The 20,986-nt window shown below is 44.6% G+C and overlaps 1 protein-coding gene across 1 annotated transcript in view; it reads left to right on the plus strand.

Moving 5' to 3' along the window:
* CHD7 (chromodomain helicase DNA binding protein 7) overlaps positions 1-20,986 on the plus strand; it is a 168,633-nt gene that overhangs the window by 129,675 nt on the left and 17,972 nt on the right. The window contains exons 9-19 of the mRNA XM_063923776.1: positions 2,593-2,676; positions 3,368-3,505; positions 3,605-3,726; positions 5,332-5,575; positions 6,388-6,564; positions 7,251-7,394; positions 7,645-7,906; positions 17,295-17,505; positions 18,025-18,220; positions 18,734-18,901; positions 19,216-19,395. Coding sequence (XP_063779846.1) covers positions 2,593-2,676; positions 3,368-3,505; positions 3,605-3,726; positions 5,332-5,575; positions 6,388-6,564; positions 7,251-7,394; positions 7,645-7,906; positions 17,295-17,505; positions 18,025-18,220; positions 18,734-18,901; positions 19,216-19,395 — 1,926 coding nt within the window. The remainder of the gene's footprint in view (positions 1-2,592; positions 2,677-3,367; positions 3,506-3,604; positions 3,727-5,331; positions 5,576-6,387; positions 6,565-7,250; positions 7,395-7,644; positions 7,907-17,294; positions 17,506-18,024; positions 18,221-18,733; positions 18,902-19,215; positions 19,396-20,986) is intronic.

Here is a 20,986-nt window from a genome sequence, read left to right on the forward strand (position 1 = left end):
ATTATATAACATTAAAATGCCCTCCAGTTAATTTTATACCACACTACAATGAGCAGGTCCAGGGGCATACCTAGATATATTGCAGGCCCCAAGGAAAAGTTTGAAAGGACCCCTACATACCACCCAATGGTGAAAATGTATATAACACATGTAACTTTGACAGGGAAGGTGGGCCCCACTCAGCTCTGGGCCCCATAGCAGCTGCACTGCCTGCACCTATGATAGCTATGCCCTTGTTTTCCAGTCTTAGTCCACGTGGATGTTAAAGTATAAAATTTTAATATTTTTTTTTAAATTAAATATATTGTGTCTGCCTTCTACGGGTCGACTTTTTTTGACCCTGTCGGTCTAATGCATGTCTACCATTAGTGGTCAACCTATTGACTGTAGAACTTTTTTGTGTATATCTATAGACCGGATACCACAAGAAAGGACCACTGGTAACCGTGTTATGGGTGCCCAAGGCTAATGATGCGCATGAGTAGCAAAGGTTACCTCATCCTATGCCACAGAAGAGCTACAATAGCACACATTTCTGAAAAAGTTCATGCTGGCTATGATAGAAAAGTGAAGTCAAAATAACTTGTCCAATGGAGGTTAGGAGTATGGAGCTCGAACTTTAGGAACTTTACCAAAGTTTGTAGAAGATAGTGGGGTCAAAAGGCGGTATTTTCCGGCACTACTTCAATATTTAAGGTGTGTACACACAGTGAGATATTTTCTTACGATTTTGTCTACAAAGTCAAAATCGTAAGAAAAGTTAGTGCAGATCGCAAGGTGAAAGTCACCTTGCGATGCCGATGCGCGGTCAGCATCGCAAGCCTAGATAGACTCTATAGGCAAGTCAATTTTGACTATCTCGTAAAAAATCGCACATAGTCAGTATCGCAAGCACAGTCATTATATGCCTGCGATACTGACCTAGTCCCTATCGCACAGTGAGAATCGGGTTTAGCCCGAATCTCACTGTGTGTATGCACCTTTAGTCTCAAGATGTGTGGCCTATTTGCCAAACTAAAAGGAAAACAAATGTAGTGTACACTGTGGGTCCAATAAAACATACTCTATTTGATATATGCTCACACAAATTCTCGAATCTAATCAAGCTTTGGGTAATATTGCATGATTAACTGCCAGTGATTGGAGATTACGTTGGTGGCTTTCATACCTTGTGGCAGGTGTTCCTCAGGATACTCAGGGTTAAAGAAAAAACATGGTAACTGTTGGCTAAAAAGCAAGGTCATATTCACCCTTTCTAAATGTGTAGTTTGACTTGAATATTTATTTATACTCCTGATTTCTGACGGGCATTGACGGACATTGGGATTATAAATGATTGTGCAAGGCCAATAACACAATACACAATATTTAAGCAGGTGCTATTAATATATGCTATATATATCCTGGTGAATACACTGTATTGAGTTGTGTTTACTGATTTTTGAGGGATACAGATGTCAGTGACTTAGAAATATAACATTGTAGGTAAATTACTTAATATAGGCTAATAACATACTGTATGTTAATATAGTGAACAATGTATGGGGAGCAGTCTTTTTTGCATTTGGCATACCCTGCTGATATATTGCTGATATATTGACTTAACGGGTGGTCTTCAGGTTGCCGACTGTCGGGATCCCGGCGCACAGTCTACCGGTGCCGGAATCCCGACAGCCGACATACCGACAGTAATTTTCCCTCGTGGGGGTCCACGACCCCCCTGGAGGGAGAATAAGTAGCGTGGCGCGCGTAGCGTGCAACCGTGCCCGCAGCGTGGCAAGCGTAGCGAGCCCGCAAGGGGCTCAGTGCGCCGGTATGCTGGTCGGCGGGAGACCGGCCGCCGGCATACCATACCACACCCGACTTAACAGCAATTAGAGATCATAGTCGCAACTTTTCAATTGAAATAAATGTTGATATCTACCTATCTATAGCTACCTATCTACCTCTATATCTATGTGTAATACCCGGTAAGTGCTGGTATCGGGGGGGGGAAAGGATGCTGGCATCAGGGCTAAATAGGATAGCCCCCGGCTAATCCTATTAGCAGTGGAAAAGTATCACTGCTAATAGGATATCCCCCATAATTGGGGAACCTGTTTTCCTCCTGTAAAACGTTTCTATGAAGCTAGAATTTTAAGTTAAGGAGTTTTGATGGCCCAGATGTTCACATCTAGGAAGAATTAGGGTCTGTAATATGTAAGTAAGGTCTTTTGTAACTGGGAGGACAGTGGTTAACTGACACCAGCACTTATATTTAAACCTCGCTCTTGCAAGCTGTAGTTTTTCGAGAAACCGTGTGAGCTATAAGCCCTTTCGATTGCTCATTAGTGAATTGTAATTTCACACTTCATTTAAAATATTCTTCAACTTTCTCCTGCTGTAAAAGGTTTCACACAGTAATTAAGAGGCCCAGTTAACAAAGTCGAAGGAGTCTCTTGCTGAATTGTAGCATTTCAATTAGCATGTTTGAGGTTGTTGAGTCGGATTTCCATGTTTCTGTGACCCTAACAGCACAAATACATCCTTGGTCGAGAGAGGTTTTCCCTTAGGAATGCAGTAAATAAGACTGATTGTCCTATTTGTCAACAGATTGAAGATGATCTGTTTAATCCTGACTATGTGGAAGTCGATCGGTTATTGGATATTTCCAACAGCACAGATGAGAAGGGAGAGGTAATTTTTTTTAATTTTATTTAATATGCTTTCATTTTGGAACTATTTGACAAACCACTGTGTCCTGTCAAATATAAATGTCAAAGAAACCTAAATAGCATTTAACATTTTCCTAACTGTTCTAAAAAAAAAAAAAAATTCCAAAGGTATGTAATTCAGCCTGAGATAGAAATGTCCTGACTGGCATCGGTGTTGGTTCTTGTGGGTTTTCTTTTTTTTTTTTTAATGAGGGTTTACTCCTCATGTCCTACTAATTCCAAAGCATCTTCCTTTTCCAGTCGATCTGCTGTCTCCTTAACTTTTCTTAAATAAAGAATAACGGTTATAAGAATAACTGTTGTTTTTATTCTGTTGGGCTCTTTGGGGTTGGGGCATTGCACGGTAGCCTCCTTGGGGGCGGGGCAGCCAGGAGTTGTGCTGGACAAGGTGAGATTTATGCAATATTCCCCTAAGAAACAGGTTTTGTGCTATGGCATCTTGGAGGAAGCAAGTGCTGTGCAATGTCTTCCTCAAGGGCTTGCATGGTGGCCTTTTGTTTAGAATGGGGGGGGGGCTTTTAAGCCTGTTCTTAATGACTGCAATATAAAAGTGCACATTTTATCTTTAACCTATGTGATAGAAAATATATTTCACTTATTAATATATGTTGCTAAAGTGATTATGTACTAATCTTGATGCCCTTTTTGCGAAGCCTGTGACACATTACTTGGTGAAGTGGTGTTCCCTCGCATATGAGGATAGTACATGGGAGCTGAAACAGGACTTGGATCCAGCAAAGATTGAAGAATATGAGAAACTCCAGAGCAGGGAGCCAGAAACAGATCGCGTGGTAAGAATTGGCACAGCCAACCAGTGTTTTTATTTGAGAATAGCTCAGTTATGTGGTCTTTCGGAAAACCACTAATGGGATTTACTGCATTTGAAACAGGAGCGACCTCCTGCCGACGAGTGGAAGAAATCGGAGAGTTCCAGGGAGTATAAAAACAATAACAGTCTCAGGGAATACCAGTTGGAGGGAGTGAACTGGCTGCTGTTCAATTGGTACAACACGTAAGTATTTTTCCCATTCTCCTTGCAGTAGCTTTAGTAAACCGTAATGACTTTTGTTTCATGGTATAGTTTAACCTTACAGATTTTATTGGCATCTTAGGACTGAGGTTTATACTCTATAAAAAATAATATGTGGAAAACCATATTTTACTGCGCTTGCTGCATTTATAAGCTTGTGTTCTCTGCAAAACTTCTAGTAGGACCAGAGAAAAAAATATTTAACCCTTAGTGTCAAAATCTACGTAATCTGCTTTTGTTGTTTGTGGCTATGTTAACCAGTGGAACATAAGACAGCTGCACCTCTGTACTATTTAGGAACCCCCCCAGCCTGTAAACATGCATATGATGGGAACGTTCTGTGTAGAGAAACAGTGAATCATAGCAGCACTACATCATTGCTGGACTGACTCTCACGTGTTAGTTGTACTCCATTACAGCTGTTAAGAGATGATGCATACTTTCCAGGCTAGGATTAGAGGGAAAGCGTCTCTTCCCCCAGCAAATTGTGATGAAATAGACCATGAGATGTACTGTGTCACTTGCTTCTGGAAGTGTGTAGCCTATTTACTTTAAAATATTACATTGGTTAGCGCAGAGCATTGTGGGAGTTGGTGACTTTCTGAAGCTTGGTGAACTGGTGGTTGAGGGGATAGTATTATAAAAGTCTAAATGTTATCCATTAGCTATGTGGCACAGTCCAATATAGATGTGACAATAGAGGTTAGTGTGGTACAGCTCAGGCTATGAAGAGAAACACTATTGGCTAATTATTGGTAATAATGATGGGGAGATTAAATTGAGAATGAGGTTCCGTTACCTGACGCAGGTAATTACGGGAGGGAAAGAAATTCTTGTTTTTCGCCTCTGAGGTGCAAGCAAAGTGAATGTTGCATTCTTCCCTCAAACCGTATTATTGTACCGTGTGTGAGGTTCCGACTGAACCGCTCAGCTAATTGAATCTCCCCCTAAGTGTCTGTCTGCAACATAGTGTTAATCATCTGAACGGATATTGTAATAAGGATTTTTGCTTTCCATGGAACACAGAACATTCATATTTTATTACTTTTTTTTACACCAGGATAGGCTGATTTTGAATTCTACATGTTTAATTATCTACTTGAAATGCTTGTGTAAATGTATGGTATATTTAGAATGGGTTGGGACGACGGCGGGATCACGGCCGTGGAATGACAGGGGGGGGGGGGGGTCGAGCGCAACAAGACCCTTGCGGGCTTGGTGGAGACCTGCGCCACAGGTTTTATTCCCAGTCTATGGGTGTCGTGGACACCCACGAGTGGGAATAGTCTCTGTTGGTCGGCATGCTGACCGGTGGGATTGTGAGCAGGAGGGATCCAGGGGTCGGTAATGTGACCGGCGGTCTCCTGGCCACAGGTCACATAACTGTATCCCTTTAGGATATCTACCTACAATATGAGCCATAAAGCATTCTACACTGGCGCGAAGGTGGAAATAAAACCTATGTATGAACTCTATTGTACCATATATAGTGTGGCTGTAAAGTGAGGGCATAATGTTGGCATATTGTGTTAGTGATGTACTATCCTGCAGTTGGTATCTAATTTTCTATCTGCTGTTACTTTGTAGACGAAATTGCATTTTAGCGGATGAGATGGGTTTGGGCAAAACCATCCAGTCGATCACTTTCCTGTACGAGATCTTTTTAAAGGGCATTCATGGTCCGTACTTGGTCATTGCTCCACTGTCAACAATCCCAAACTGGGAGAGAGAGTTCCGCACGTGGACCGAGCTGAATGTGATAGTTTATCATGGAAGCCAAGCAAGCAGAAAAACAATACAACTCTATGAAATGTACTTTAAAGATCCACAGGTAGGTTTAAGAAAATGAAAACTGTTTTGGTGAAGGGAAAACAGTGAGATTTTGTGTCTCAGTGGGAACATTTACATCATCATTCCTCCACTGTGGTGGCTTATCTCTAGATACCTCCTAATCTTTAGGATATCGGGGCAAAATAATCCCCACTCCCAATCTGACCAAAACCCTGCCCCAATGTACCAAGAAACACTCACACTTTAGGCGGAACTTCATCCCTTTTGAGATCTGCAAATCAGGACGTCCTGATAAATTTGGGACTGCTGGGAGGTGTATGTTTATGAAATGAAACCCATGTACAATTCCATGTTAAAGTAGGGTTAAGGAAAATGGGTAGTTCTTTGTATGGTTCTATGTAGTTTAAATGACAATATCTGTGCAGTCATGTTTTGGTAATGTTAACAGCAAAGTCATACAATGCCAGTGTCAGGAATATTTAATGCTTTGATCTGTTGAATAGAATACTGAACATAGTGCATTTTCTGTGTGTGTGGATGAACCACGAGCCAGGCTTTGGAAATGATGAAGAACCAGGCTGTAGCATAGCTCACTGCAGTACATCTAGTGCCTTGGCCTGATGTATTATTAGAGTGGGTGATTTTTCTCTGTGTTACTTGGTTTGCCCATCCACTGTAACTTCTGCTGTGCAGCCATTCACTGGTCAGAAGCCCTATGATTAGATGGGCCAGTTGTGTCTGCAACTCCAAGGTGCTGATTAAAAGCAGGTTGAGAGTAGCATGTTTCTGCACCAGTAGAGATTCACTGATGAGTTAATCTTGATGATATATATGTTTTTCTCTCTTTATAAGGGCCGAGCAATAAAGGGTGCCTATAAGTTCCATGCCATCATCACAACTTTTGAAATGATTCTGACAGACTGCCCCGAGCTCCGAAACGTACACTGGCGATGTGTGGTTATTGATGAGGCTCACCGACTGAAAAACAGGAACTGCAAACTATTGGAAGGTCTAAAGATGATGGATCTGGTGAGTGTGTGGCACATGTGTAACGTGGTCTTTGTATGTGAGGTGGCCTTTTAGTGTGCAGGATAAGAAAATACATTTTTGTCCGGAACATGCCTGATAAACCACAGAGCTTTGTACCTTCTTAGCATTCCTGTGGGTACCTCTATCATCCGTGCGCACATGTTTCTGCTGCATCAGTCATTTTAGATGAGAGCATCTTGTGAGTAAGTGACAGGATATGCCACGTACTGCTGAATCAGCACTGTCTGGCTCTGGGCTAAAGTTGGAATTGACATCTGCTCTTCAAGAATTAGAATGGAAAAATTAGAAACTTTCATAACCTATATTTGTGGGTTTGGATTTAGTGCTGTCCTGTGGGTTACAGCGAGGCTATGTAACCTGTGGTTGTCCAGCTATTCCTGAACTGCACCTCGCAGCTTGTTCTGCTAACAGAATTAATACTGGGTTGGGTGTGTTTGGTGCCTTTTGCTGTGTTACAGTAGTATCCTTTCAGGCCTATCCTGTCCTGATTTGTTAAAAGTGATATATCTTTGAGCATTTAGCACCTGTTTCTTAAGCCTGATGCTGTTGAATAAGCTTTGTGCGATCAGAAAGTTGGCTCGCTTTCGGGGATAGTGAAGAGTTCCTGCCTTTTTGTTGTGGGATGGCTGCCGCTTCGTCTTATTCTTCCTTTGCCTTGTTTTCAGGAACACAAAGTGCTGCTAACAGGGACCCCTTTGCAAAACACTGTGGAAGAGCTCTTCAGCCTCCTGAATTTCCTGGAGCCTGACCGCTTCCCTTCAGAAAGCAACTTCATGCAAGAGTTTGGCGATCTGAAAACTGAAGAACAGGTACAATAAACAGCAATTAATCTTGTTCAAACAGCTTAGGTGTCAGAAGCTGTTCTTATGAAATGCAACACTTGGATCAAAGGTGCAAGAAATTGCAGGGTACAGAGAAGCTGGTCTCTTGTATTAGCTTTTATCTGGGGACAATATTTAGACACCATAAATAAGAAGAGACATTTTCCTTGCCAAAATGCAATTGTGTTCTAAAACAAAATGTTGTTGTTGTTTTTTTCATTACAAATCCTGGCCGTAGGTACAAAAACTACAAGGGATCCTGAAACCAATGATGTTAAGACGTCTTAAGGAAGATGTAGAGAAGAACTTGGCCCCAAAAGAAGAAACCATTATTGAAGTAGAGTTGACCAACATCCAGAAGAAGTATTACAGAGCTATTCTGGAGAAGAACTTTACTTTCCTCTCCAAAGGAGGCGGAGGCGGCCACGCGAATGTCCCTAATCTGCTAAACACTATGATGGAGCTGAGGAAATGCTGTAATCATCCCTACCTTATTAATGGTGAGTGTCCCGCTGATTAAATGTATGGTTGATGGCATAAGCAAGTTCTTCCAAGCCTTCAAGGCTTTATTACATTCTACACTTTTGTTTCCAGTTCTTCTTCAGGGGAGTATGGGCCTGATTCAGAGATGGACGTACAGTACACGCAGCAGCTGTGTGTAAATATGCCATTGCTACAGGGGGATGTAGTTGGAATCCCGACGGTCAAAATACAGATGCTGGAATCCCGACCGCCAAAATACCCGCTGCGCTGCCACAGTTATACCCACATAGCAAGCCACCCGAGCCCACATCGTAGCGAGCCCGCAAGTGGCTTCGTTTCGCTCGCCCCCCTGCTTGGCATTCTGACGGTCGGGATTCCGGCATCTGTATTTTGACCATTGTGATTCCGTACCCAACCCACTGCAGGAGGCGTCTTGCATCAATATGTCTCCTGCGAGCATTCAGGGACGCAGCATCGGATCACTCTGCAAAAACGTCGGCCATCTGAGAAATCTTCATGTTACACAGGATGGGCAGTGCTATCACTCTGCCTGGTCCAGGAAATCTGCATCGGACGATGCAGATTCTGGCCAAGGCACATCTACAAAAGGGGACGGGGGTGATGGTGACACGATTGCTGCCACTGCTGCATCCTCCAAACACCCGCAGCATATCAATTACTGCAAGCGACAATGCAGGACCCTTTCTGCACATGTGTAGTACATCCGCCATCGGAGTAGTACACAAACCATTGGGTCTGCATCCTAATCTGAAACACAGGCCTGTGCACCAACGTTTTGCACAGAGCTCTTCATAAAAAGCTCTTTCTTTAGCAATACATGTAGGGTTACTCTTAGGCAGTGGTTCCCAAACTCAGTCCTCAAGGACCCCCCAACATGTGACCCAGCAGGTGCACTCATTACTCACTGACACACTTTACACCCACAGGTGACACCCACAGGTGGAGCTGATTTTCTCTATCGTCCTAAGTGGATGCTGGGGTTCCTGAAAGGACCATGGGGAATAGCGGCTCCGCAGGAGACAGGGCACAAAAAAGTAAAGCTTTACTAGGTCAGGTGGTGTGCACTGGCTCCTCCCCCTATGACCCTCCTCCAGACTCCAGTTAGATTTTGTGCCCGAACGAGAAGGGTGCAATCTAGGTGGCTCTCCTAAAGAGCTGCTTAGAGAAAGTTTAGTTTAGGTTTTTTTCTTTACAGTGAGTCCTGCTGGCAACAGGATCACTGCAACGTGGGACTTAGGGGGAAAGTAGTAAACTCACCTGCATGCAGAGTGGATTTGCTGCTTGGCTACTGGACACCATTAGCTCCAGAGGGATCGAACACAGGCCCAGCCGTGGAGTCCGGTCCCGGAGCCGCGCCGCCGACCCCCTTGCAGATGCTGAAGCGTGAAGAGGTCCGGAAACCGGCGGCTGAAGACTCCTCAGTCTTCATAAGGTAGCGCACAGCACTGCAGCTGTGCGCCATTTTCCTCTCAGCACACTTCACTGGGCAGTCACTGAGGGTGCAGAGCGCTGGGGGGGGGCGCTCTGAGAGGCAAATATAAACCTTATACAAGGCTAAAAATACCTCACATATAGCCCATAGGGGCTATATGGAGATATTTAACCCCTGCCTGACTGGAAAAATAGCGGGAGAAGAACCCGCCGAAAAAGGGGCGGGGCCTATCTCCTCAGCACACGGCGCCATTTTCTGTCACAGCTCCGCTGGTCAGAACGGCTCCCAGGTCTCTCCCCTGCACTGCACTACAGAAACAGGGTAAAACAGAGAGGGGGGGCACATTAATGGCTATATATATATATATATATTAAAGCAGCTATAAGGGAGCACTTAATATAAGGATATCCCTTGTATATATAGCGCTTTGTGGTGTGTGCTGGCAGACTCTCCCTCTGTCTCCCCAAAAGGGCTAGTGGGTCCTGTCTTCATTAGAGCATTCCCTGTGAGTTTGCGGTGTGTGTCGGTACGTGGTGTCGACATGTATGAGGACGATATTGGTGTGGAGGCGGAGCAATTGCCAAATATGCAGATGTCACCCCCCAGGGGGTCGACACCAGAATGGATGCCTTTATTTGTGGAATTACGTGATGGTTTATCTTCCCTTAAACAGTCAGTTGAGGACATGAGGCGGCCGGACAATCAATTAATGCCTGTCCAGGCGCCTCAAACACCGTCAGGGGCTGTAAAACGCCCTTTGCCTCAGTCGGTCGACACAGACCCAGACACGGGCACTGATTCCAGTGACGACGGTAGAAATTCAAACGTATTTTCCAGTAGGGCCACACGTTATATGATTTTGGCAATGAAGGAGACGTTACATTTAGCTGATACTACAGATACCGTAAAACAGGGTATTATGTATGGTGTGAAAAAACTACAAACAGTTTTTCCTGAATCAGAAGAATTAAATGACGTGTGTGATGAAGCGTGGGTTGCTCCTGATAAAAAGTTGATAATTTCAAAAAAGTTATTGGCATTATACCCTTTCCCGCCAGAGGTTAGGGCGCGCTGGGAAACGCCCCCTAAGGTGGACAAGGCGCTCACACGCTTATCCAAACAAGTGGCGTTACCCTCTCCTGAGACGGCCGCACTTAAGGATCCATCAGATAGAAAGATGGAAGTTATTCAAAAGAATATATACACACATGCAGGTGTTATACTACGACCAGCTATAGCAACTGCCTGGATGTGCAGTGCTGGAGTAGTTTGGTCAGAATCCCTGATTGAAAATATTGATACCCTAGATAGGGACAATGTTTTACTGTCGTTAGAACAAATAAAGGATGCATTTATCTATATGCGTGATGCACAGAGGGATATTTGCACACTGGCATCTCGGGTGAGTGCTATGTCCATTTCAGCCAGAAGAGCCTTATGGACACGACAGTGGACAGGCGATGCGGATTCAAAACGTCACATGGAGGTTTTGCCGTATAAAGGGGAGGAGTTATTTGGAGTTGGTCTATCAGACTTGGTGGCCACGGCTACTGCCGGGAAATCCACTTTTTTACCTCAAGTCACTCCCCAACAGAGAAAGGCACCGACCTTTCAACCGCAGCCTTTTCGCTCCTACAAAAATAAGAGAGCAAAGGGCTTGTCGTACCTGCCACGAGGCAGAGGAAGAGGGAAGAGACACCAACAGGCAGCTCCTTCCCAGGAACAGAAGCCCTCCCCGGCTCCTGCAAAAACCTCAGCATGACGCTGGGGCCTCTCAAGCGGACTCGGGGACAGTGGGGGGCCGTCTCAAATTACAGCGCGCAGTGGGCTCACTCGCAGGTAGACCCCTGGATCCTGCAGATAATATCTCAGGGGTACAGGTTGGAATTAGAGACGGATCCTCCTCATCGTTTCCTGAAGTCTGCCTTACCAACCGTCTCTTCCGAAAGGGAGAGGGTGTTGGAAGCCATTCACAAGCTGTACGCTCAGCAGGTGATAGTCAAAGTACCCCTATTACAACAAGGAAAGGGGTATTATTCCACTCTATTTGTGGTACCGAAGCCGGATGGCTCGGTAAGGCCTATTCTAAATCTGAAGTCCTTGAACCTCTACATAAAAAAGTTCAAGTTCAAGATGGAGTCACTCAGAGCAGTGATAGCGAACCTGGAAGAAGGGGACTTTATGGTATCCTTGGACATCAAGGATGCGTATCTACACGTTCCGATTTACCCCGCACACCAGGGGTACCTCAGGTTCATTGTTCAAAACTGTCACTATCAGTTTCAGACGCTGCCGTTCGGATTGTCCACGGCGCCTCGGGTCTTTACCAAGGTAATGGCCGAGATGATGATTCTTCTTCGAAGAAAAGGCGTATTAGTTATCCCATACTTGGACGATCTCCTAATAAGGGCAAGGTCCAGAGAACAGCTGGAGACAGCTTTAGCACTATCTCAAGAGGTGCTAAGACAACACGGGTGGATTCTGAATATTCCAAAATCCCATTTAATCCCGACAACTCGTCTGCTGTTCCTAGGAATGATTCTGGACACGGTTCAGAAAAAGGTTTTCCTTCCAGAGGAAAAAGCCAAGGAGTTATCCGATCTGGTCAGGAACCTCCTAAAACCAGGAAAAGTGTCAGTACATCAATGCACAAGAGTCCTGGGAAAAATGGTGGCTTCTTACGAAGCAATTCCATTCGGCAGATTCCATGCAAGAATATTCCAAAGGGATCTGTTGGACAAATGGTCAGGGTCGCATCTGCAGATGCACCTGCGAATAACCCTGTCACCAAAGACAAGGGTGTCACTTCTGTGGTGGTTGCAGAAGGCTCACCTATTAGAAGGCCGCAGATTCGGCATTCAGGATTGGATCCTGGTGACCACGGACGCCAGCCTGAGAGGCTGGGGAGCAGTCACACAAGGAAGAAACTTCCAGGGAGTATGGACGAGTCTGGAAAAGTCTCTTCACATAAACATTCTGGAACTAAGAGCAATCTACAATGCTCTAAGCCAGGCGGAACTTCTCCTGCAAGGAAAGCCGGTGTTGATTCAGTCGGACAACATCACGGCGGTCGCCCATGTAAACAGGCAGGGCGGCACAAGAAGCAGGAGTGCAATGGCAGAAGCTGCCAAGATTCTTCGCTGGGCGGAGAATCACGTGATAGCACTGTCAGCAGTGTTCATCCCGGGCGTGGACAACTGGGAAGCAGACTTCCTCAGCAGACACGATCTTCATCCGGGAGAGTGGGGTCTACATCCAGAAGTCTTCAACATGTTAATAGACCGTTGGGAAAGACCAATTGTAGACATGATGGCGTCTCGCCTCAACAAGAAACTGGACAAATATTGCGCCAGGTCAAGAGATCCACAGGCAATAGCTGTGGACGCACTGGTAACTCCTTGGGTGTACCAGTCAGTGTATGTGTTTCCTCCTCTGCCGCTCATACCAAAGGTATTGAAGATCATACGGCAAAGAAGAGTAAGAACAATACTAGTGGTTCCGGATTGGCCGAGAAGGACTTGGTATCCGGAACTTCAAGAGATGCTCACGGACGAACCGTGGCCTCTACCTCTGAGAAGGGACCTGCTACAGCAGGGTCCCTGTCTTTTTCAAGACTTACCGCGGCTGCGTTTGACGGCATGGCGGTTGAACGCCAGATCCTAAAAGGGAAAGGCATTCCAGAAGAAGTCATTCCTACCTTGATTAAGGCACGGAAGGAAGTCACCGTGAAACATTATCACCGCATTTGGCGAAAATATGTAGCGTGGTGCGAGGATCGGAGGGTTCCGACGGAGGAATTCCAACTGGGTCGTTTCCTACATTTCCTGCAATCAGGATTATCTATGGGTCTCAAATTGGGATCCATTAAGGTTCAAATTTCGGCCCTGTCAATATTCTTCCAAAAAGAATTGGCCTCTGTCCCTGAGGTCCAGACTTTTGTCAAGGGAGTACTGCATATACAGCCTCCTGTGGTGCCTCCGGTGGCACCGTGGGATCTAAATGTAGTTTTAGATTTCCTCAAATCCCATTGGTTTGAACCATTGAAAAAGGTGGATTTGAAATATCTCACATTGAAAGTGACTATGTTACTAGCCCTGGCCTCTGCCAGGAGAGTATCTGAATTGGCGGCTTTATCTTATAAAAGTCCTTATCTAATCTTCCATTCGGATAGGGCAGAACTGCGGACTCGTCCGCATTTTCTCCCTAAAGTGGTATCAGCATTTCATCTGAACCAACCTATTGTGGTGCCTGCGGCCACTAGCGACTTGGAGGACTCCAAGTTGTTGGACGTTGTCAGAGCCTTAAAAATATACATTGCAAGGACGGCTGGAGTCAGAAAATCTGACTCGCTGTTTATATTGTATGCACCCAACAAGTTGGGCGCACCTGCTTCTAAGCAGTCGATTGCTCGTTGGATTTGTAACACAATTCAACTTGCACATTCTGTGGCAGGCCTGCCACAGCCTAAAACTGTAAAAGCCCACTCCACAAGGAAGGTGGGCTCATCTTGGGCGGCTGCCCGAGGGGTCTCGGCATTACAACTCTGCCGAGCAGCTACGTGGTCGGGGGAGAACACGTTTGTAAAATTTTACAAATTTGATACCCTGGCAAAGGAGGACCTGGAGTTCTCTCATTCGGTGCTGCAGAGTCATCCGCACTCTCCCGCCCGTTTGGGAGCTTTGGTATAATCCCCATGGTCCTTTCAGGAACCCCAGCATCCACTTAGGACGATAGAGAAAATAAGAATTTACTTACCGATAATTCTATTTCTCGGAGTCCGTAGTGGATGCTGGGCGCCCATCCCAAGTGCGGATTATCTGCAATACTTGTACATAGTTATTGTTAACTAATTCGGGTTATTGTTAAGGAGCCATCTTTAAGAGGCCCTTTCTGTTGTCATACTGTTAACTGGGTTTAGATCACAAGTTGTACGGTGTGATTGGTGTGGCTGGTATGAGTCTTACCCGGGATTCAAAATGCCTCCCTTATTGTGTATGCTCGTCCGGGCACAGTACCTAACTGGAGTCTGGAGGAGGGTCATAGGGGGAGGAGCCAGTGCACACCACCTGACCTAGTAAAGCTTTACTTTTTTGTGCCCTGTCTCCTGCGGAGCCGCTATTCCCCATGGTCCTTTCAGGAACCCCAGCATCCACTACGGACTCCGAGAAATAGAATTATCGGTAAGTAAATTCTTATTTTTTCACTTGTGGTTCTGTGAGTAGACCTGCAAAACACGCCCTGTTGGGGGTCCGTGATGACAGAGTTTGGGAACCACTGCTCTAAGGTCTAAACTAGTTTTATCCCGCCTCTAGTGGATTATTTGTCATTTGATGAATGGCCTTTCTGAATTACGTACTGTTGGTTTTAGTTTTGTGGTGTTTAGTAAAATAAAGATAAAATACTGACATTGTCTGACTTGAATAGCTATATGGCCTGTTGGCTGGGTTCAGTATGTTTGACCGCTGGGGGGGATGCCAGCGGTCACATTACCGACGCTGGCATCCTGATCTTTCCCCCGACACGGGTTCAGTAAATATGTTGCCCCCTAACCCTCCCTTCTCGTAGCCTAAACCACAACTCCCTCCTTAGTGCCTAACCTGGCCCTAACCCTAACTCACCCGCTATGCTTACTGTCGGGATTCCGGCGTCAACATTCTGACTGGTGTCTGCATTCCAACTTCCGCCCGGCATCTTAACCGCGTCCCTGTTGGCTATTGTGGTGTAAACATTCTTAGTTGTACCATTTTTGTGTTTTGTTGAGAACCACTGCGTCTGTGTGTCTGGGAGATGGCAAATATAGAAATGAAGTAGTGAATGATTTTTTTTTTATTATAGCCTTGTTTACGGTTTTGTTTTTTCTAAGAGGGTGATAGATCAAGCACTTTCTATCCATTGACAACAGAAGGAGCAAATGGTCAGGCGTTCTTTACTTGGAATTATAGCAACAAAGATTTTACTTGCCCCAAATAATACTTTGCAGCTGACTCCTGCTCCAGTCTCCTTACTGCTGAGGTAATATTCACAGAAAGGGTAGTGGTCAAGTGGAATAGCATCCCGTCATAGGTGGTAGAGGCTAAGTTAGTAGAGCAATTTAAACATGCTTGGGATAGGCATATAAATATCCTTACAAAGAACTACGGTTCAAAAGGGTTTGAGATTGTCTAAAGAATTAAAACAAAGAGCAGACTAGATGGGCCAAGTGGTTCCTATCTGCCGTCACATTCTATGTTTCTAATATTTGTGACTAATAAAACCAGAATGTGTACAGGCAGGCTCAGCAATTCATAGTGTAGCTGAAGAAGCGTCACTTTAATGCTACTTCATTAGAGCGGAATAGATGAGCATGGAGAGTTTAATATTGTCAGCAAATGCAAACAACTAAAATACATGTATCTGTACAAATCATAATGTGTAATAAATATGTGTATATATCAGTGTATGAAATATATTGGATTGCATACATCTGTTGTTTGAGGTCATATGCTGAAAGAAAGAATTATGTGTTTCTGTCTGATCCCTCGGTAATAATCCTTTTTATCGCTCTCGTCCCTGTCTTGAAGTTATTTGTGAAACTCGTAAATTCTCATATTTAACGGAGATTTGAGTGGCTGCTGATGAGCTGAGCTGTTAGTAACTTGTTCGTCTCCTTATTCTGTGTTGATTTGTGTGATTACATATATTTGGAAGCCAGTGTGATTCTCTGTGAGCTGCCCTGTATTACCAACTGTAGTGGAAGAAATAAGAAATGGGTACATCAAAAACCATTTAATGGTATGGACATTGCCTAGGTTTTTGCAGACTTGTCTTCTTGCCTTTATGCTATATACAGAGTCTGCATTGTTCCATCACAAATGCTTTGTACAGTGTACTCAGTAGCTCGCTGTGTAATATCCAAACAGCTATTAGCAGCGAGGTACTGTAGGAAATTGCAGTGGCTGTCACTTTAAAGGCGCATCTGCATTTCCGCCTTGCTCCCTCATAAAACTGTTTGCAAATTATATTTAATTACAACCTGGTAACCTGCAGTGATTGATGTGCAGCGTCCTACAGCCCCCTATTTCCTTTTCCCTTAGGCTGTGACTCGCTCACTCACAATAACATTTTTAGACAAGGCTGTCACTCGTGGGGGCGGATTTCATCCTGGGCAGTTTGCCCCAGGCCCCGTGCTGCTGACTCAGTCAGGAACCGCATGTACCGTCTGTTTGGTTGTCGTCGCTGGCTTGTGCTTTCCTCTGAGCCCTGCTTGCAATTTCTACACTTGGACTCTGAGCATCCCCTGAAGCGTTGGCTAGGAGTTGCCTTTACACTAGTAAAGGCCACTCTTTTGTCAAACCTATAGCCTCCTTATTCTCCTCATGTTTCAGGACCTCCGTTAGTGAGCGCACAATGCGGATTGGTATGTCAGCTGGTTTGAGTACAGTGGCATCATTTGCTGTCTGTGCAATGGAAGTGTTAATAGGCAAAAATCTATTTGCTTAAAGCTGCATTAACATATAAAATGTAGAATTCAGATCACATACTACTGATCTTCTTCAAGTACCCTCCATGGGACGTAATTGGTGTCTATTTAAAGTGTGCTCCTCAGTGCTACATTTGGCAGAAAAATAATAGAACCATTTAATGTGTTTGTATGGTGATTCTGTCATGATTGCGCTAATTGTCAGATGTTACCACAACAGCGCCGTTTGGTAGCCGAAGCTTATCTCTTCAGTTCGGCTATTGCCGGAGAGCCAGGTTTTACCAATATAGCACTGTACATTGTTCCTTGGTATACTCATAACATCGTGTAAGCACTGAATTTCACATTCAACAAGACCTATTTCTCTCTAGGTTTTCTGCTGTTTTTAACAATTTATTGGTGTTAAAGTGTGTTGCGTTCAGAGCGAAAAGCGCTGCAGCTTCTGCTTCACATTCCAGCCTCCCGTTTACCAGCGGCCTCTAAATCTCTCTAGGTGCTGAAGAGAAAATTTTGGAAGAATTTAAAGAAGCGCACAATGGTGACTTTCCAGATTTTCCGCTCCAGGCTATGATCCAGGCCGCCGGCAAACTAGTTCTGATTGACAAGCTGCTGCCAAAACTGAAAGCTGGTGGCCACAGGGTGCTCATCTTCTCCCAGATGGTGCGTTGTTTGGACATTCTGGAAGACTACCTCATCCAACGCAGGTGAATACGTTTGCCAGCTTGAATAGTAACCTGTAGTTCCGGTCACAGCGCAGATCTACGCCCAAGTTAGGTTTACTGTTGTGGGAAGAGTTTTTTATTAGTCCCCTGCTGTTGCCCGCATAACTCCCATGTTTTATTACTCTTTAATACCTGACATTGGGAGGTAAAAGTGTGAAGTATTGCTCTTTAATAATAATCATAATAATAAGTCTTTAAAAAATAACCGTATGCTGTTAATTCTGTTGTCGTCTGACATTTATTGATTGAGACTCAGTCCCCAGAGAAAGTTCTGATCCTTCTAGAATAAGAATGTGACTTGTAACAGCAGGGCTATGCCCACTGCAGTGCCGCTGAGCAGGCAGCCATGTGGCAGGCTAGCGGCAGCCCTCATTGGAATTCCGTTCACAAGCTTGCAGTTGAAATACATCAACCTTTTCCGAGGAGGCTGTTGTAGGCGTTTGTTTTAAGTAAATAGAATAAATTGAAGTACTGGTCTTGATGATAACCCTTCCTTTTCAGATACCCATATGAGAGAATTGATGGCAGAGTGAGAGGCAACCTTCGCCAGGCTGCTATTGACAGATTTTCCAAGCCTGATTCTGATAGGTTTGTGTTCCTGCTGTGTACAAGGGCAGGAGGTCTGGGCATTAATTTAACTGCTGCTGATACTTGCATTATCTTTGATTCTGACTGGAACCCCCAGAATGACCTTCAGGTAAGCGCTTTTGCTGTACTGTTAATCTCCTTTTTGAAGTATGAATCTTAAATGTGGTTTTGGCTTTTACAGGATGCGTCTCAAATTCTAGCAATTGTGATTTGGTGGCGTTACCAGTTGTTTGGTTTCATACTTAGATTTGTGATGGAATGGAAAAACAGGACTGGGGGGCATTTACTAAGCAGTGATAAGAGCGGCGAAGTGAGCCAGTGGAGAAGTTACCCATGGCAACCAATCAACACTGAAGTAACATCTATAATTTGCATAGCATAAATTTGCATAGCTGCTGATTGGTTGATGGGGCAACTTCTCCACTGGCTCACATCTCCGCTCTTATCACTGCTTAGTAAATGTCCCCCTTTAATACAGAACCGTTAAAAAGATTCAGCTATTCATCCTGTAATGCACGCTGTTCAGTAAATTGTTGAATATTGGTAGTCTTAAATTGACATGGTGCTTCCAAAATAAATTGACATTTAAGGTTGAGAGATTTCTTTTGGCGGCGTCCTTTAGGCTCAGGCTCGATGTCATCGCATTGGTCAGAGTAAATCTGTGAAAATTTATCGGCTGATCACCAGGAATTCCTATGAGCGGGAGATGTTTGATAAGGCCAGCTTGAAACTCGGCCTGGACAAGGCAGTATTGCAGTCTATGAGTGGAAGAGAGAATGCTACAAATGGGGCAAGTCCTGTAGAAATGTCTTCTGTAATATTACTTGTTCATGTGTTCTGTGACATTGGCTTATATAAGAGTTTTCTTAGGCCTATTTTATGTGTATATTAGAAATGTCATCACAGATTATATGGCACCTGTTTAGTGTGTTTGTGTGCATATAATGTATGCACTAACAATATTCATATGTAGAAGACTGCCGCAAAATGAGTGTGAGCCGCAGTGTTCCCTCACCGCCTGTGTTGCCCCAGTTTACTACATGAAAGGGATTTCCCAAGAGTCATATTGAGTAGAGATAATGGTTATCCTGTTTCTGCCTGCAGGTACAACAGCTTTCCAAAAAGGAAATAGAAGACTTGTTGCGGAAAGGGGCATATGGTGCTCTGATGGACGAAGAAGATGAAGGCTCCAAGTTCTGTGAAGAAGATATTGATCAAATTCTCTCCAGAAGAACTCACACCATCACTATTGAGTCTGAGGGAAAGGGCTCAACCTTTGCTAAAGTATGTTGTCTTTTCAATATTTGGATTGTAGCATGGGGGCAGATGTATTAGCCTGGAGAAGGGATAAAGCAGTGATAATGATTGGCTGGTGTGGCCTGTAGCATGGGGGCAGATGTATTAGCCTGGAGAAGGGATAAAGCAGTAATAATGATTGGCTGGTGTGGCTTGTAGCGTGGGGGCAGATGTATTAGCCTGGAGAAGGGATAAAGCAGTGATAATGATTGGCTGGTGTGGATTGTAGCATGGGGGCAGATGTATTAGCCTGGAGAAGGGATAAAGCAGTGATAATGATTGGCTGGTGTGGATTGTAGCATGGGGGCAGATGTATTAGCCCGGAGAAGGGATAAAGCAGTGATAATGATTGGCTGGTGTAGCTTGTAGCATGGGGGCAGATGTATTAGCCTGGAGAAGGGATAAAGCAGTGATAATGATTGGCTGGTGTGGCTTGTAGCATGGGGGCAGATGTATTAGCCTGGAGAAGGGATAAAGCAGTGATAATGATTGGCTGGTGTGGCTTGTAGCGTGGGGGCAGATGTATTAGCCTGGAGAAGGGATTTAGCAGTGATAATGATTGGCTGGTGTAGCTTGTAGCATGGAGGCAGATGTATTAGCCTGGAGAAGGGATAAAGCAGTGATAATGATTGGCTGGTGTGGCTTGTAGCATGGGGGCAGATGTATTAGCCTGGAGAAGGGATAAAGCAGTGATAATGATTGGCTGGTGTGGCTTGTAGCATGGGGGCAGATGTATTAGCCTGGAGAAGGGATAAAGCAGTGATAATGATTGGCTGGTGTGGCTTGTAGCGTGGGGGCAGATGTATTAGCCTGGAGAAGGGATTTAGCAGTGATAATGATTGGCTGGTGTAGCTTGTAGCATGGAGGCAGATGTATTAGCCTGGAAAAGGGATAAAGCAGTGATAATGATTGGCTGGTGTGGCTTGTAGCATGGGGGCAGATGTATTAGCCTGGAGAAGGGATAAAGCAGTGATGATGATTGGTTGGTGCGTTATCACCTTGCACTTATCACTGCTTTATCACTTCTCCAGGATTAATACACCTGCCCCATGGTTTCCTTGTGGTTTATCTTCACGTGAGTTGGTGACCAATCATTGGGCCTAATTCAGAGTTGATCGCAGCAGAAAATTTGTTAGCAGTTGGGCAAAACCATGTGCACTGCAGGGGGGGAGCAGATATAACATGTGCAGAGAGAGTTAGATTTGGGTGGGGTGTGTTCAAACTGAAATCTAAATTGCAGTGTAAAAATAAAGCAGCCAGTATTTACCCTGCACAGAAACAGAATAACCCACCCAAATCTAACTCTCTGCAAATGTTATCTGCCCCCCCTGCAGTGCACATGGTTTTGCCCAACTACTAACAAATTTGCTGTTGCGATCAACTCTGAATTACCCCCATTGATGTGTGATGATTATTATTATTATGCCACATGGTGTGGAAAACAGGCCATACATAGTGGAGTGCTGCAGTATCCGGACTTATATTTAAAGGTTTACACTAGGAAACCACATGGTGCTTCCAAAGTAATGTAGTGAATTTCCAGATTCCTTGCTGCAATTCTTTAGTCTCAGTGTCATGT

The sequence above is a fragment of the Pseudophryne corroboree genome, chromosome 5, assembly GCF_028390025.1.
Source record: "Pseudophryne corroboree isolate aPseCor3 chromosome 5, aPseCor3.hap2, whole genome shotgun sequence".
NCBI classification, from domain to species: Eukaryota; Metazoa; Chordata; class Amphibia; order Anura; family Myobatrachidae; genus Pseudophryne; species Pseudophryne corroboree.